This window comes from Carlito syrichta, unplaced genomic scaffold (genome assembly GCF_000164805.1).
Source record: "Carlito syrichta isolate Samal-C Ts95f unplaced genomic scaffold, Tarsius_syrichta-2.0.1 Scaffold305653, whole genome shotgun sequence".
Taxonomy (NCBI): domain Eukaryota; kingdom Metazoa; phylum Chordata; class Mammalia; order Primates; family Tarsiidae; genus Carlito; species Carlito syrichta.
In genome coordinates, this window is record NW_007249749.1 from 479,467 (window position 1) to 497,873 (window position 18,407).

The 18,407-nt window shown below is 37.7% G+C and overlaps 2 protein-coding genes across 5 annotated transcripts in view; one reads left to right on the top strand and one right to left on the bottom strand.

Moving 5' to 3' along the window:
- ERCC8 (ERCC excision repair 8, CSA ubiquitin ligase complex subunit) overlaps window positions 1-16,367 on the bottom strand; it is a 48,668-nt gene extending 32,301 nt beyond the window's left edge. The window contains exons 1-4 of one of the 2 annotated variants that reach the window (XM_008062080.2): window positions 16,218-16,356; window positions 8,504-8,518; window positions 8,423-8,459; window positions 1,681-1,782 (exon numbers count right to left, since the gene is read on the bottom strand). In XM_008062080.2, the coding sequence (XP_008060271.1) occupies window positions 1,681-1,781 (101 nt within the window). In that variant the 5' untranslated portion in view covers window position 1,782; window positions 8,423-8,459; window positions 8,504-8,518; window positions 16,218-16,356. Of the gene's footprint in view, window positions 1-1,680; window positions 1,783-8,422; window positions 8,519-16,217 lie in introns of both variants that reach the window. The other variant, XM_021714463.1, reaches the window with a different exon arrangement.
- A 95-nt stretch (window positions 16,368-16,462) lies between these two features.
- Window positions 16,463-18,407, top strand: part of NDUFAF2 (NADH:ubiquinone oxidoreductase complex assembly factor 2) — a 201,267-nt gene continuing 199,322 nt past the window's right edge. For 2 of the 3 annotated variants that reach the window (XM_008062081.2, XM_008062083.2), the window contains exon 1: window positions 16,494-16,672. In XM_008062081.2, the coding sequence (XP_008060272.1) occupies window positions 16,546-16,672 (127 nt within the window). In that variant the 5' untranslated portion in view covers window positions 16,494-16,545. Of the gene's footprint in view, window positions 16,673-18,407 lie in introns of all 3 variants that reach the window. The other variant, XM_008062082.2, reaches the window with a different exon arrangement.

Here is an 18,407-nt window from a genome sequence, read left to right on the forward strand (position 1 = left end):
GAATAAAGCCATAGTAAAATAAAAGACACTAAGCATTTACTTATATTATGTACCAAAAAAACTAAATAACAGCCCCTCATAGACTAAGATGCAACAAATGGAATAAATGAAAATAATATTCTGCTGTATAATACAATAAAATTACTGTTAAAATGTTAGCTAGGAAAAGACAGTAATGAATTTAATTAATTAATTAATATGACTGCCTTATACTTTAGAATTTAGACTTTTTTTTTTTGGTGAGAGTGATCTAAGTCTCTAAAAAAGTTCCAGATAATTTGAGGTGATATCTTATTTTGTACTAAGTTTTCCTATAACTACATTACTTTTCATTACATAGTGGTTTTGCAGTTTTTCAACATGCTTTTTTAAAGATAATATTTCACTTAATCCTCACAGAAACTTTATAAGAATGATGGGCAAGTATAATTATCTCCAAGACAAAATGATTTGAAATTCAGAGAGATTAACTGACTTTCCCAAATCTGTATTTCCAATGTGAAGTGCCAGAGCCAAGAAATAAAAGCTCATTTATATTTTAAGTTTAAATTTTAAGCTTAACTAAGAAATCTCCTTACAAATATACCATGGCACTATTCTAGTGCTTTAGTAACAGCTTTAATTCAGAGTGGTTGTTGATATTACTGTTTACAGTTTTGCCTCTTAAAAGCATTTTCTCAGCACCCATTCTCTCTCTTGATTCAAAGGTCTGCTCCTTACCAGATCAGATACAGATGAGGAGAAAGAACTAAATGATCATTATGAAAAAACTACAACCACATCACAAAACATTTTATTAGAGACGTAAAAGTAATTCTCACAAGACTGGTAAGCTAGTCAATAATAATCATATAAGTCAAGACAAGTAGAGGCATATTTTATTTTTTGTTTTTTGTTTTTTTTTGAGTTGGAGTCTCACTCTGTTGCCCAGACTGGAGTGCAGTGGCCGCTCCCAGCCACCTCAGCCTCGACCTGCTGGGCTCCGGCGATCCTTCCGCTTCAGTCTTCCAAGTAGCTGGAACTACAGGCGCGCGCTACCACGCCCGGCTGATTTTTGATTTATTGTAGAGATGAAGTCTCGCCAAGTTGCCCAGGCGGGTCTCAAACCCGCGGGCTCAGGCAATCCACTCACCTCAGCCTCCCAAAGCACGGGATTACAGGCTGAGCCACTGAGCCCAGCTGAGGCATATTTTAAAGTAAGGCATTTTTTAGTAAGTAGAGAGACAAGAGGGGGTGTGTATGTTGTGTATTTGTATGTATGTGTTTGGTAAGGAATATCAGAATATTTATTATATCTAGCTTGCAATCTTTTTTACATTAATATAAATTGAAAATCTAATTTGTTTTATAATTAGCTGAAAGACTCATAAATGAAACTTATACTAAGTGGTACTAAAAACAATTTGTTACTGAGATGTGCTGTGTAGGTATAGAACAAAAAGGACATAATCAAATGTCTTTTAACAAACTTCTTTTGTTTTGGGGAAGTCACATGTTAAAAAAATCTACACCTATATTTTAGTTATTATTTTCAAGAAACCATCAAGGAATATCCATGTAAATATGTCATTTGAACAATTTGCTTGACCCATTCATATGACTGCTATTTTAATGTTCTGCATTTGATGCAAAAAATATTCAACTGCTTACAAATTCATAAATTACATTTTTAATACACACCTGCCAATGGAACACACGGCTTTACATGTGTAATAAGGTTGTCTGCTGGAGTTCTCAAGGTCATAAAGCACAATCACACCATCTGAACCACCTGATAACATGCTAGTAATAAAAAAGTTTACATTAATTTATCATTTTAGGTAGTCCATTTACTTATGATTGCAAATTTATATAAACTGACTTGCAAACACCCACATGTATTAAGACCATGAATAGAGTTAATCCTCATTAACACAGGCTTCAATTAACTAAAATTTGCTAACTTAATATTTATAGAAGAGTGAATATAGAAAAATTCAATCTGTGATCATTTAAAGTTTACTTTTATGATTCCAAAAGGGATGATAGAAACAAGATGGCAATAGATATTTTTTAAGAAAGTAAAATATTACATGCTTTTAAATGTCCTAATTATAGCTGTGCTAAATGAAAATGGAATTAGACAGACCAGCTATTACTGATACTAGCTCTCTGACCCTAGGAAAGTTACATTACCTCTCCAAGCCATTCAACATTTGTAAAAAAAAAGAGAGATATTTCCACCTAAATGTAAAATTGATATGATAATAAAAGTTAAGTGCAAAGTTCCTTTTACAACACCTGGCAAAAAACAGGGGATCAATAAATGCTAGATTTCTTCCCTCTCTTATGAATGCATTCGCTCAATTAATTCAACTTTAAGTAAACACCTACAATATGTTAGGCACTCTCTCAATTATGTCCAGGCTGGAGTACGGTAGCATGATTATGGCTTGTTGCAGCCTTGAGAAGCCTTACTTTTGAAAGCAAAAGAGGGAGCTAAAAATAAACAACATAATTTTTTGGAAACAACTATTTGTCTACCTTAACTGGTTTATTATATTGATATAAGCTGTAAGACTGTTTTATTCAAAAACTGCAAAAAATTTTCTAACACATGAAAGTAACATAAATATATACACTAAAGCTATATATGCTGACTAAATTCATTTGAAAAAATAACTTGCAAACATTATTCTTGGTACTTCATATACTTTGCTTTCTTTCTTAATTATATCTGTCTCTAAGACTGCTACTTGTACATTTTTGCATATTGTGCTTTTCAATAGAATCTTACTAATATTTTTCCTTAAAATAGCCTGAAATCATCTTTGAATGTGAAGTTGTTACCCCCTTTAATTGACTTTCTTGAAAGTCATAATATAATTTAGAAAATAACCATAGGTGGTGAGGTACATGGTAAATTTGGAGCATATTCTCAAAAATTGAGGATACTCTTGATTCTATTTTTTCATATTGAAATATGCACATATTTCAAATTAAACATTTTCACTGTTGCTGTCTTTTTACCTCTATTCAGAGTACTTTTCTTTGGCAATTTTTTTTTTTACAAGATAAAACTATTTTCAAACAAATCCTCTATTTTCTTGTTTTTTTTTTTGGATGCTACATTAAATTCAAACATTACAAAACCTTACACATTCTTAATTTTACTCCATTATTACACAAAATATAAGTTTAACCAATTAAAAATTCTTCACAAAGGTCCAAACAACGAGATCTCTCTAGATCATAATCCCCTCCTTCTCTCCTCAAAGTAACTCATTATCATCAATTTTGTAGTAATCACTCTCTTTTCTGTATAGTTCATAGTTCACCATCCAAGTGTTTACTCATACATACCAGCTATGATTTAAAATTTTTAAATATATTTTCTTTTATCTGTAGGTCCCTCTTCCCTTTCTTCCTCCCTCCCTCCTCTACTTTTTCCTGCTTTTGTAATTTATTTGTTGCAGAAACCAGATAATTTGTCCTGCAATTTCCAGTCTGAACTTTGGTGACTACAGTCATGTGGTATAATTTAAAATAATCTCTATCTGTTACTGTTCTCTCTATTGTGACATGATATTGGCAGCAAAAACAATACCCAGATGTACAAATTTATGTCTATATAAAGTATTGCTATTTGCTGATATTATTGTTCAACATCAATCCTTATGTTGCTGTCTCTCTAGTTATTCTAGTTGTAGTCTAATTTCATTCTATGGCAGGTTCCTAAGGAAGGACTACTGACAATATTCCCTGAATTCTTGTATGTTATTGACAATTCATCTGTCCTTTTTTTTTTGAGTTAGTCTCACTCTGTCGCCCAGACTGGAGCACAGTGGCCGCTCTCGGCCACTGCAGCCTCGACCTGCTGGGCTCCGGTGATCCTTCCGCCTCAGCCTTCCAAGTAGCTGGAACTATAGGCGCACGCTACCATGCCCGGCTGATTTTTGATTTATTGTAAAGATGAGGTCTTGCCAAGTTGCCCAGGCGGGCCTCGAACCCGCGGTCTCAGGCAATTCACTCACCTCAGGCTCCCAAGGCGCGGGATTACAGGTTGAGCCACTGAGCCCGGCTTCATCTGACCTTTTGTATTTGAAAATAAGTTTGGCTGAAAATAAAATCTCTGACTCTCATTTTATTTCCTTGGGGATCTTGGGTAAAAAATTCAGTTTCTTAGGACACAGAGCCCAAAGTTAAAGTCTAGTGACATTATGATGTTTTCTCCTTTACATAAAGTTTCAGATCTTATTTGTTCTAAGAAAGTTTTCTTGATTTATTGTTTTAATATTTATTGTTCTCTTACTTTGGTTTCTTCTTGGGGAACCCCTACAATACATAAGCTGGATCTTCTTTGCCTGTATTCTACATGTGCAACTACCTGTGAACCCTTTTCCTCTCTTCATTTCTTTTTGACTTTTAAAATCTTCCTCCTTTCCACTTTCTATTTCTGAGGCATCACCTCTCGTATTTATTCACTTGTATTCCTCATGCTTTAGCCTTCATTTCTGAATTATGTTTCTTTTATTTCTAATATTTTCTTGAGTTTGGTAATCTTATTTTCTTTTTTTTCCTCTTTAGAGACAGGGTCTTGCTCTATTGTTCAGGCTGGAGTGCAGTGGTATGATCATAGCTCACTGCATCCTCAACTCCTGGGCTGAAGCAATCCTCCTGCCTCAGCCTCCGGAGTGGCTAGGACTGCAGGCATGTGTACCAGCTAATTTTTAAATTCTGGTGTATTGCTGTGTTGTGTAGGCTGCTCTTGAACTCCTGGTCTCAAGCGATCTTCCTCCACCTTGGCCTCCCAAAACGCTGGGATTATGGGAGTGAGGCACCATGCCCAGCTCTGAGTTTTTCTAATTTCAATTTATAATAGTCTTTCATGTGTCTTTATGACTTTTAGCTAATTTTGAAATATCAGGTAAGAGTTCTTATTTGTTTTATAGATATATCTTTCTGGCATCACTTCATTATAGTGGCATTATTCTATTTCTTTTTCTTTTTTATTCTTGTAATAATATTGTATGGACTTTGACCTTAATCCTATTTTTTGCACATTTTTATATAAAATTGATTTTCTTAAATTTTTAGAATGAAGGCTTGACTTAGAATAATGCTTAAATTTTTATATTTAGAACATCCTCTTCTTCCCTTAAACATATTTTTTTGGGGGGAAGGTAAGATGTCCAAAATATGGCAGCTTGCTTCCAGGGACTTCCTGGTTCTGTTCACTTCCCAAATTTTATCTGGGACATCTTTTTACTTCGTTTCTATTGTCTCTGTATTGCTCAATTTGGATTTTACTTCAAGAAGCTTCCCCTTAATGTAGGGTTCTGTCCTGCAGGGAAGCTTTGACTGGTTAACTCTTTGGAGAGAGATTAGAGTCCAACTGTACTAACTCCTTCTGGTCTTATAGTGGACCACTTGAATTTACCTACAATTGTAGTGTGCCATCCTCTTCCAGTTTTAGCTGCTGTAGTCAGCCAACAGAGTGCACATATTAAGAGATATGATGGCTCGGCTTGGTGGCTCAGCCTGTAATCCCAGCACTTTGGGAGCGCGCGGGTTTGAGACTAGCCCGGGCAACTTAGCGAGATCTAGTCTCTGCGATAAATAAAAAATTAGCCAGGAATAGTAGCGTGTGCCTGTAGTTCTAGCTACTTGGAGGGCTGAGGCGGAAGGACTGCTGGAGCCCAGCAGGTTGATGCTGGGGTGGCCGTGAGTGTGCCACAGCACTCTAGCCTGGGCGACAGAGTGAGACTCCAACTCAAAAAACAAAGATGAAAAAAAAAAAGAGATGGCTTCATGTTTTTATATAGACAAGAGAAGCTGGTATTTAAAATGAGTGAAATTAATTTAGAAGTTATAAAAGAAAATTAAAGCTTCAGAGTGTTATCCAAATGTATCTCCTGCAGTTGTACCTATTAAAATGTAACTTTCAGATAGTCTTTGTAAAATAACTCCTAACTTTAAAAATAAATGCTTCGTTACTAGATTTGTGTATTCTGGTTGCCATTCTGGTTTTCAGTGATATCACTATACCTCTTATGGTGAATGGTAAATGTTAACAGGTATTTTAAGCAAGCTACAATATACACTGATTTTCTTAAGAAAAAAATCAATATTTAATTTCCTACTGAACATGTATTTTTCTTTTTTATTTCTCTCTTGCAAAATACAAGTCTGAGCAAACAGTGAAATAAATATGAGGGGAAATCCCCCCAAAACCCAGAATTTATTTATAAAAAATTGTATATATACTCTTACATTTTTAAACTTCAGTCACCTTCAAAGTATTCTCCATTTGATGTAATACACCTATCAAGATGCTTTTCTCAGCCGGGCTCAGTGGCTCAGCCTGTTATCCCGTGCCTTGGGAGGCTGAGGTGAGTGGATTGCCTGAGCCCGCAGGTTCGAGACCCGCCTGGGCAACTTGGCAAGACCTCATCTCTACAATAAATCAAAAAATCAGCTGGGCATGGTAGCGCGCACCTGTAGTTCCAGCTACTTGGAAGGCTGAGGCGGAAGGATCGCCGGAGCCCGGCAGGTCGAGGCTGAGGTGGCCGGGAGCGGCCACTGCACTCCAGTCTGGGCAACGCAGTGAGACTCCAACTCAAAAAAAAAAAGATGCTTTTTTCACTGCTCAGAACAGTTTTTGAACTTGTCAATTTTGATACCTTTTAGTGCTTTTGCCATTTTTTGTTTCACCTCTTCCACATTGGCAAAATGTTTCCCTTTGAGAACTTTTTTCATCTGGGTAAACAAAAAAAGTTGCTTGGGGTGAGATCGGGTGAATAGGGAGAGTGGGCCATGAGGGTTATGCCATTTTTTTGTCCAAAACTGCTGAACACTCAGCACGTTGTCATGGTGGAAGAACCAGTCACCTGTTTGCTACAACGTGGATGCTTCTTCACAAATCGTGATGCAATCTTCTCAAAACTTCCAGATAAAAACTTTGGTTGCCTATCTGATTCATAGGAACAAATTCTGAGGGTGCTGCAAGGGGCCTGCCCTCCAAAAGAAAATTCCAGTTTGTTTGTTTTTTTTCCGGCCCCCTCATAGTTGTAGATTTTTAGCACGCAATAAAGGAATGGCAAGCATCTTCAGCCTTTTCACTGTATACTCTACAAAAAGACTTCTTAATATGCATTTCCTAAATATTCTATGCACATATAACCCAAAATTTCCCAACAACTCTGCCAACTGGTAGTCTATAAAGTTCATATACTTCACAGGTCATGCAACAGACCACTACTCCAAATAGCTGGTTGGAGTAGCAGTATTGAATACTGTCCCCATCATTACCCAAGAAAAAAAAAAGGCAGCTATTTCTTGTTGCTCATGTCTGCATATATTACAAATGACTGCCCATAGCTGTCTTTGAACAGGAGGTGTTATGTTGAGCCTGGAAAAGCTCAGGAAAAAGAAAAGAATTATTGCTGGTCATCTTTTAGATATCGATAAGCTAAATGGAGAATTATGTTAACTACACTTTTCTCCCATACTATTAGGTGAGACTCAGGTAGAAGATGGAAGTTAAAAGTATAGGCTTATCAAAACCATCCTGGCTTAATTTAATGCAAATAATAATATTTTTGTATAAAATAAAAGTTCTGGGGCAAATGTTAAACATACTATAACCTGACAAACTGTTTTCTTTAGTTACTTTTACACATGGTCTATGGACAACACAAAGGGTTTGCACTTTATTTTTATACAGTATTGTGATGTCAGAATGAGTTGACAGTAGAATATGTTCAGATTTGCATTTTTCAAGGCACTTTTGCTACTGTGGGAAGAATGGACTGAAAGAAATAAAAGTATATGTAATACGGCTTTTGATTAACAGCAGCAACAGTGGTGGCAACCGTTTATTATGAGCTAGGTCTTATGCTATCATGTTATGCTTATTATTCTCAATTCTCATAACAAACTTGTTATAGGTATTATTGTTCCCATTAAATACCTAAGGCAACTAAGAATTAGAAAGGTCACAAAACTGTCACAAAGCTGCAAAGTGGTAAAGCCAAGAAGAACTCAAATACAAATATGGTTTGCTTCACACTTAATTTTCCAAAATAGTCTTTTGCCTTTTATATTTGTTTTCCCATTATACTCCTTGAGAGTAGCAACTATGTTTTAAAATAGCATCTAAAGACACACTCCAGTACTTAAAAGCCCTCTGCATACAAAAGAATGTTTGCTGATTTAACAATGAATATACTTATATTAATTTGGAAATGTGTATTTGGCAACATTTTACAGGTTTGATATTCTGTATTTATTTGTAATTAATGATGCCAGATTTTAAAAGGCTATAATATATAGGACTTTTACTAATTTTAATGTAACTTCTACATAACTAGTTTGAAAAAAGCAAGACTTAATTGCACCTCACTTGGAAAGAAAAATGATTAGATACGGATAATAAACTTACTATCGCCCTTCAACAGGTTCAATGTCAAGGGTGTTAACTCCACTGCTATGGATTCTTTCAACATCTCTGTCTTTGTTTAACTCCAGTCCCAAAACCCTTTAAGAAAAATATAAAAATTAAAAGGAGGAAGAAGAAAGAAAAATAAATTAACACAAGAAAGTAATTTAATATAAAAAACTTACTTTACCAAGCTTATATATAGTGCAAAAATGACAAGTAATGCTTAAAGCTTTTAGCATACATTCAAAAGTATCTACAAATTTTAAAAACCTTGTATAAAATTTTAAAATATCAACAGTAGTAACAATATATACAAAAATTTTCATATGAAACCTTAAGTTTCATTTAAAGAGGGTATTTTGCTAAGTTTTTAAAGAGACTGAAACAAATTTTTAGGACAAAGTTAAATTCTGATAACTTAAAGTTAACTGAGGACATCTAGTGGATAAGAACTTAAGTTACAGGATTTCAAAGAAATTTCCTAAACTCTTGAAGACAGGTGGAAATAAAAAATGAGAATGCTCAACTCAAAAATTAAGCATATTTCAATAAAGCCAATTAAATATCTATCAATACCAGTAATTAGCAAATACTCTTACAAAGTAAGGCAAATGACATTTCTGATATTCCATAACTGTAAATCATCTTGAAGATATTAAGATTAAATAAATTAAAACATAAAAGTGCTTATTACAATGTCTAGCACATTTTAAATATCTAGTAAATATTAACTATTAAAATATGGTTCAATCTGTTGGATGTTATTAGAGCTTACATTAATTTAAGCAGAATTATTTCTAAATTTGTTATTGATCAAAATGATGCTAGTCTAAACACTTTTGGCTTATCAAATTATTATAGCTTTTTTTTAGATGACAATGCACAGTGCTGGAAAAGGAGAAAGCTGATATTTTCATACACTGATAGTAGCACTACAAATAATTATGAGAGCATTTTTGAAATCATTTTTCAAAATCATCATTAAGTGTCTGATTTGAAAATTTGAAAATATACATGGTCCTTTGTCTTCTACAAACAGTTTAGCCTTAGGCTAAAATATCTAGTCTAACACTTATGAGTCATCTGACCTTAATCAATAACTGCAACAGCTAATATTAATGAGGAACCTATTACTCATTGACATTGTACTAGGGTGGAAACACTAAAATAAGTGGTAGTGGTTATATTATTAAATGCAATTTCTTGATTTTAAAATTAAGATATAAGTAATTTGCCCAAGATCACACAGCTAATATTTGGCTGAGTTGTACTTTAACTTTTTCTCTTTTTTTGAGTCAGGGTCTCACTCTTGCCCGGGCTGGAGTGCAGTGGCATGAGGTACTGCAGCCTCTAATTGTTGGGCTCAGGTGATCCTTCCGCCTCAGCCTTCCAAGCAGCTGGGGCTACAGATGTGTGCCATCATATCTGGCTAATCTTTTTGATTTACCGTAGAGACAAGATCTCATCATGTTGCCCAGGCTGGTCTTGAACTTCTGGGCTCACGTCATCCTCTCGCCTCAGCTTCCAAAAGTGTTGGGAATACAGGTGTGAGCCACTGTGCCCAGTCTGCACTTTAACGCTGACATTCTTTCTCTAGACCACTATGCTATGTTGCCATTTCTGAGTTTCAGTAGTTCATGAAACAGTAATTTTTTTTCATTGCCATTTCTTCTTAAAATATTTTTCTATTGGATGATTTTTCAAATTACAGCAGAATAAGTGCTGCTTGGAACAAGTAAAACTATATCACACAAATACATGCAAAGGTAATTATCCTTTTCTTGAGCTCCCATTACTATTATATATTTAATTCTCTCATCATTCCGAATTGCAGGTAACCAATTCCATCTCCACTATCCCTCTCCCCACCAACAACGGTGTGCTCACCAGGCTTGGGCTCTGATTTCTGCCTCTCTCAAAATCCCTTATCACCTGAGTTTGTCTGTCCCCAAGCTTAGAATACCGGCTTAGTAACAACCCAGGAAATTGACTCTGTCATAAGAAAAACAAGAAAAAAAAAAGAACACCTGCTCAGGCTCTGAAATCCCACTCGAATCTGAGTGAGGAGGCCTACCTCTTCCTAACATAGCAGGCCTGAGACTGCTACTCCTAGAAAGGCCTGCTTGCAAGACGGGTCCTTGGAGGGAGTCTAGGATATCAGGAAGGTTCCTGCCCTGAGTAAGAATGGCTCACTGTGCCTAAACTATTTGAGTAACAGCTTTACGATGAATACCTGCTTTCCTAATGGGAGTCTAGAATTTTGGTGTGTGCTAGGCAGAGGGTGTCTATGTGACCGGACCCCAGTAAAAAGCTCCAACACTGATTCTCTAACGAGCTTCTCTGATCAACATTTCACATATGTTGTAACAATTCATTGCTAAAGGTAGAAAGTATGTCTTCTGTGACTCCGTCAGGAGAGGACTCTTGGAGGCTTGTGCGTGGTTTCCTCCACACTTGGTCCATGAGCCTTTTCCCTTTGCTGATTTACCTTGTATCCTTTCACTGTAATAAACCATTGTCATGAGTAATTGCATAGGCCTCCTCACTCAGATTAGGTTGGTCCAAGTTGTTAGTCCTTCTAGAGAAACATCAAACCTGGGGATGATCTCGAGGACTCTTCACAATGGCAAGTAGCAGGAAAATAAAAGGAGAAAGGAGTAGAGGGAAAGGAAAAGAAAGAATGGAGGAAGAGACAGGCAGTCGTGGACAAGGTGAAGGAGGAAGGGTGAAAGAAAAAGAGAGAAGAGGCAAGACAGTGGAGATTGGGATAGAAGATACGTTTCATTATTTAGAAGGTACTTGCGACCTTAGAAGGTTGAGAGATGGTAATCAAAACTGTGTCCAGACACCTGCAGCCCACCCCCTCTTAGCTCATAGAAAGTGAAGAATCAAAACTCGTGACCAGATGCCTGTAGCCTGCCACTTTTAGCGCAAGGTTTGCTCAGTCATGGTTGTAAAAATATATAAAGCTTCTTGTCAAAGGCAAGCACACGTTCTTACTCTTAAGGTACCCAGAACATTTCATTTCTGGGTAATACAACTATAAAAACTAAACTAAATGCATGGAACAACTACCTGAGGACTCTGACAAGTAAATATTAACAGGTGGATTAGAGGAAAACACCAAAATATCACTGAACCAGTGGTCAGTTTATCTATCTATTTATTTATTTATTTATATTATAAAGATGTGGGGAACAATTCAGGGTTAGGTATACAAATGTTGATTATGCAGGTACCCTTGTTAATGAGGTATGCCCCTCCCTCCACTAGCAGTTTCCCTCAACTGCCAATCCTACCCTCCCTCCCCTGAAAGTTTCCCACTACTGCCAATCCCTTTCTTATAATATTATAATTATTCGAGGCCCACTTATGAGTAAGAACATATGGTACTCTGTTCTTTGTTTCTGATAGATCACTGAGTATGATCAACTCTAAATCCATCCAAGTTAATGTGAAGTCCAATGTTTGTCCTTCTTTATGGCTGCATAATATTCCATTGTGTATATGTACCACATTTTTTGATCCAGTCCAGTTCCATGTTTTTGCTATTGTGAATAGAGCTGCAACAAACATACATGTGCAGGTATCTTTTTTGTAGAATGATTTAAGTTCCTCCAGGTATATTCCCAATAGGGGAACTGCTGGGTCATATGGAAGGTCAATTTCTAGTTCTTTCAGAATTCGCCACACTGTCTTCCAAAGAGGTTGCACTAGTTTGCATTCCCACCAGCAGTGTAGAAGTGTTCCTTTTTCTTCACATCCTGGCCAGCATCTATTGTTGTTTATTATGTTAATGATGGCCATTCTTACCGGGGGTTAGGTGGTATCTCAGTGTGGTTTTGATTTGCATTTCTCTGATGATGAGCAAGGCTGAGCACTTTTTCATGTGTCTGTTGACTGCCCAAATATCTTCTTTTGAGAGTGTCTATTCATGTCTTTTGCCCACTTTGTAATGGGGCTGTTTGGTTTTCTTCCTTTCAGTGTTTGAGTTCCTTGTAGATCCTAGATGTTAGGACTTTGTCAGATATTTAGTAGGCGAATATTTTTTCCCATTCTGTGGGCTGTCTCTCCTTGCTCCCTTGATGGTTTCCTTTGCTTTGCAGAAGCTCGTTAGTTTGGTGAGATCCCATTTGTCTATCTTATTTCTTAAGGTATGGGCATTTAGGGTTCTGAATAGGAATGGGTTGCCAGTTCCAATTTCCATAAGGGTGTCTCCTGCGTTTTCTAAGATTCTTATAGTTTGAGGTTTTACTTTAGATCTTTCATCCACTTAGAGTTAATTTTTGTGTATGGTGACAGGTAGGAGTCCTGTTTCAATCTTCTGCATGTGGTCAGCCAGTTTCCCCTGCAAGTGGTCAGTTTATATTTCCCTCCTCTACTGCTCTCTGGCCTGAATTTAATTCAGGGGATATCACGAAGCGAGCATGAGCACCTGATACAGAGAGAGTTCAGGAGGAAAAAAGGGAACTCCAACACTCAGGGAGACTATAGGGAATTGCCCAGCCCCCAGGCAATTCCATGACAGAGATGGCTATGGCCAGAAACAGTGGCCTGCAAGCGCTAGAACTCTGAGGGAGGGAAATGGTTTTCTCGTCAGAGTTCTGATCCCATGAGTGTAAGGCCTATCCCCATTGCTTTCTACCAGTCATTTTACTTCTGAGCACAGCCTTGGGCCTAAATATGAAAGTATGTGGCAGAACAGGGTAGCTAGAGCCAAGTTTCTGGCTGGAGGGCCAAAACAGAGAGCCCCAGAGAACTGAGAAGAATCTGGGAGATCACAGAGATGAAGAAGTTCAGGAAAGTAACCTCATCAAGTTGTTTATAAACTCCAGGGCTCATCCCTGAATGGAAAATGCATGGATCTAACCCTGACTAGCATACAAAGAATTGTGAAAACTGAACTAACCTCACAAGTCACAAACTAACCACTGAGAGACACACAATTAGGGCAGATTTGAAGGGCTTTGAAAACTGAACTGATATTGAAACCATAGTCTATTATAAGAAGGTAGAAACTTGCTACCCGAACATAATCTTGTTAATTGCCTGTTATGACAAAAATAACATTCTTCACAGGATTAAAACAAGATTCAGAGTTTCATAAGAGTATTCAACATGTCTAGGATGCGATCCAAAATTATCATGCATATGAAGATCCATGAAAATTTCAACTTCCATGATAAAAGACAATTAACAGAAGTCAAAGCTGAGATGATAAAGACTTCAAGGTAGCCATTATAAAATGCTTGAGCAAGCAATTGTGAACACGCTTGAAACAAATGGTAAAGTAGAAAGTCTCAGCAAAGAAATAGGAGATATAACTAAGAATAGAATGGAAATTTTGTAACTTTTCAATATAAAATTATTTTAACTTAATGGAATCACTAGCAGATTGGAGATGATAGAGGAAAAACGTCAGTGAACTTGAAGATAGATCAAATAAAATTATAAAATTTAACAACACAGAGGAAAAAAGATGGGGGATAAAAAGAACAGAGTCTTAGGGACTAGAGGAACAGTTATAAAAGAACTAACATCTTGACTGCAGATTCCTTTTTATGAAGCCATCAGACTGCTCTAAAAGAAATGATAAACAATGTTCTTCAGAGAGAACAGAAATGATAAAAGGAAACTTGAGACACCAGGAATAAAGTGAGAACAACAGAAATGATAAATACCGGAGGAAATAAAATAGACTACTTTTTTCATTAAAATGTTTGATCACAGAAAAAATTATAACATTGTCTGATGAGATTTATAATGTATATAAATGTAACATATAAGACAACAACATATATGTTGGCGGGCAAAGGGTGAAAAAGTTTCTATATGCCAAGTAAAGCAGTAACATAATGATTTTAAGTAGACAATGAACATTATGTGTTTTATAATTCCTAGAGCAACGACTAAAAAAGATTATTTTAAAAGATATGGTTAAAATGATAATACATAAATAAAATGCAATACTAAATAATGTTCAACTACTCAAATGAAAACAGGAAAGGGGAAACAAAAGACACGGAGCAACTGCCACTATTATCTACTGGTGGTGAGTATGAATGCTTTTGGAAAATTGTTAGTTCTTAAAAAGTGAAATATATCTAGTCATTCCACTGCTAGATATTAACCTACAGGTAAGAGCATATGTTCATACAAAGACTCATACGTGAATTTTCATGGAGCTTTATATACGTATGCAATAGTCGAAACCTGGAAACAACTCAAATGTCCATCAACAAGTGAGTAGAAAAACAAATTTGGGTATAGCCACACAGTGGGATACTCCACAACAATAAAAAGAAATTGATATATGCAATAATGAAGAAATTTCAAAATACTGTGATATGCTAAGTAAAAGAAGTCAAACAAAAATGGTTCTATTTACATAAAATTCTGAATAAGAAAACTTATCTATAGTGACCTAAGCAGATGTGTGGTTTCTAGACTAGGAAGAGGGTAAAGCAAAGAAAGGAGGGAGGGGGAGATTACAAAGGGTCATGATAAAATTTTCAGGGTTATGAATGTTTGTTCTCTTGATTTTTCTTTTACATACAAGGACAATTTTAATCCTGAATTTTCCTGCAGTGACATCCGTTGATGGCTATCTATGGATTAAAACCACATTTGCCAAGGGCTGTGAACATTAAGAAACTTTACATTAAGTCACATGTGTTGAAATAGACACACAGGCAACTTCCAGCACTAACAGAACACACCCATAATAAATACCAAGTGGTCTTGATGGATAAATTTACCTCATCAGGTAATTCTACAGAGGTGCCAAAAAAATGTGTACACATTTTAAGAAAGACTTTTCTGTATTATAATTGTAATACTCAATATATACCAATAACAAAAGACGAATACAAGTAACAAGTCATTTGATTAGCATCATCTTTTGAGCAAATGTCATACTACACATGGCTACTGTAAGTCAATTCAACTTTGAAAAGTAGATAACATCTCTTAAAATGTATATACATTTTTTGGACACCCCCTAGTAGTTAGTAAAACCAACAGTTAATACAGAATTTCATTTTTTAATTTTATATATTTATCACACATTTTCCTAAGACTCTATTTTAAAAACATTCTTTCAAGATTCTTCTAAATTTCCCTAGCAATTCAAAATACCAGTCTCCTTTTCAACCTGTAGCACCTGACTTAAAACTTAAATTCATTAATTTTAATGCATTAATTTTAAATGCATTCATTAAAACTGTCGAGAAAGACATGTTTCAATTGCTATTTCCCAAACAATACACTGAGTATGGGTATATGTTACTTTTAATTGGTTAGCAAAATTTTACTCACATAATTTATAGCCAGAGCAAGAACTCCCAGCATCTCTGAATGGTCTTCCACTCAAAACAATAATAACGAATGTCTAAAATGGATCAAGAGTAAATGAAGGAATCCTTGGAGGACAGTTATTCCCTAGGGGAATTAAAATGAGGGAGAAGAAATAGAGGAAAGCGAAAAAGTACTCTTGTTTAGGTTTACAGTGTCTTCACCTCAGTCCGCAGGCGCACTCACACACCAGCAGGTTGTCAACAACACATCAAAGAGCAAACGACATGTATCACAGAATATAAAACAATGAAGTATATAAAACACAATATAACAATACATAAAAGTCATGCTATTTGGATAAGCCACACAGCAGGAGAGCAAATACGAGTTTGGAGGCAGCAAATTGATGAGACGGGAAAGTGTGGGGTAAGAGTTAACAGCCATTGGTCAGGATTCTAACAGGCCTATCCGAGAAAAAAAAAGCAAGGTTTTCCTTTACCTCCGTGTGGACTCTGCTCTCCGGAGGTGAAGAGGATCTTCCAAACCAGTTTGTCGCGCGGACAGAAACCCCAGCATCGTCGCGTTCTCTCAGACCGGCTCGAGCACCGGACGCCGCCATGACAGAGCTCGGAGGCGGGGCTGGACTAGCAGAGACTCCCATTGGCCAAGCGGCGATCGATCCGACCAATGGCGGACGCTGTTACTGGCAGGGCGCGGGGCTGGAAGCGGATTGGACTCTCAGTGCGGGGGGCCGACTCGGTTGCTGGGAGAGTTCCTCCTGCCGCCGCTGATCCGGCTGCGAGAAGGGCCGGGTGGCGGACGACGGCATGGGTTGGTCTCAGGATGTGTTCCGCGCCTTGTGGAGATCGTTGTCGAAGGAAGTGAAGCAGCACGTGGGCACAGACCAGTTGGGCAACAAATACTACTACGTCCCGGAGTACCAGAACTGGAGAGGTGAGGTGAGAGCGAGGTCAGCGGTTGCGTGGTCGGTAAACGAGGGACAGGTGAGAGCGCCTGGTCAGCGAACACACCGTGCGACACTTGGGCGGCACCGGGGGGGCTATCCCGAGGTGGTGGGCCCCGCCTCCCCCCTCCCGCCACGCTGGGGTCGGAGCCCTTCCCGGCTTGGCTCCTTCGGGGGCCCGGCCTGGCGCGTCCGCGGGCCCGGGGACCCAGGGCCTTCCCCTGCTGCGCCCACGGCGGCCCGGGCGAGCCAGGCGCACGCCCCTGCCCTCCCAGCCTCGCTGGTGGAGTCAACCGGGGGGAATGTCTTCGGAGATCAGAGGGGTTGGGGCGGAGCAGGGAAGGGGTTTTTGGTGCGTCCGTGTCCCCTTGCGACCCACAGCTGAGTGGTGTAATTTGAAGAGGGGGATCTTCAGCACACCTCGGCTTTCCCGGTTCTTGGTGTGTTGGCTGTTTTTCCGTGGCACGTTGGACTCAGGCGCTGGCCTCGTGCGTCACGTGCCCCACCCCTAAACTTGTCCGAAGTCGGTCCCTGCGCCCTGACGACGTGGAAAAGAGATCCCCACGAAGCTTTCTGTTTCCTTTCTCGGCAGTTTACATTCCAAGACCCCGCTGAGCTCAATTTTAGAAACGCGGCTTCTAATCGTGGTGTGTCTGTTATAGGACTCGTGCCAAGTATTGGAGTGGGTGGTTTGGGGCGTAAGGAGGCTTTCCTGTCTATTGAAATTACACCAGGTACCAGCCGTCATAACCTCTACTGTGTTGTTCCATCACTGCAGGCAGGAGATGTCAGGCTTTGGACGAAGATAGGCGTGAATTAGAAGCTCATCTCTGACACCTAATAGCTAGGGGATCACGGATAAAGTAATTGTCCTCCCCAGGTTTCGGTATCCTGACTTGAAAATTGGAGATAATATAAGAACGGTAATAGTGAGACGCACTGAGACCTTTCCAAAATTGTGTCAGTTCATTTCTCACACGCATTTTATTACTGTACTCTCATTTATCACTCAAGTTTATTTTGCCTAATCTTTTTCTGTAACTAATTTTAATATTTTAGTCTTGTTTCCCTAATGAGCTTCTAAACTCTGTCAGTGCAGGGAGTATGTCTAAAAAAAAAAAAAAAAAAAGCAACAGCCTGCAACAGATTGCAAGCAAAAAGATGTTTCTTTTCCATAAGTTGTCAGTAGCATTAAAAAATGCAAAATGTCAGACTGTCAGACTGAGTTTTTTTAATGGAAGTGTAATTTGCATACCGTAACATTCATCCTTTTGGTGTATTGTTACATGGTTTTTGACAAATGAGTAAAGTTGTGTAACTGAGATCAAGTTGATAGAATAGTTCCATCAGCTTCAGAATCCCTTCTGACCCCTGAGTAGTTCATTCCTACACCCCATCTCTAACCCTTGGAAACTGCTGCTGTGTTTTATGTACCTACAATTTTGCCTTTACTAGAATATCATGTAAATAAAATTAGACAGGATGTAGACTTTTAAATCTGGCTTATTTCACATAGTTGAGATTCATCCATGTGTCAAGTAGTTGTCCTTTTTTATTACTCAATAGTATCACATTGTATAGATTTACCACTTTATTCATCAACTGAAGGTCATTTAGGTTGTTTCCAGTTTTTGGTTTTGATTGAAATCTCTACAAACAGTCCCATACAGGATTTTGTGTGGACATAAGTTTTCATTTCTCTTTGGTTAATACCTAATAATGGGG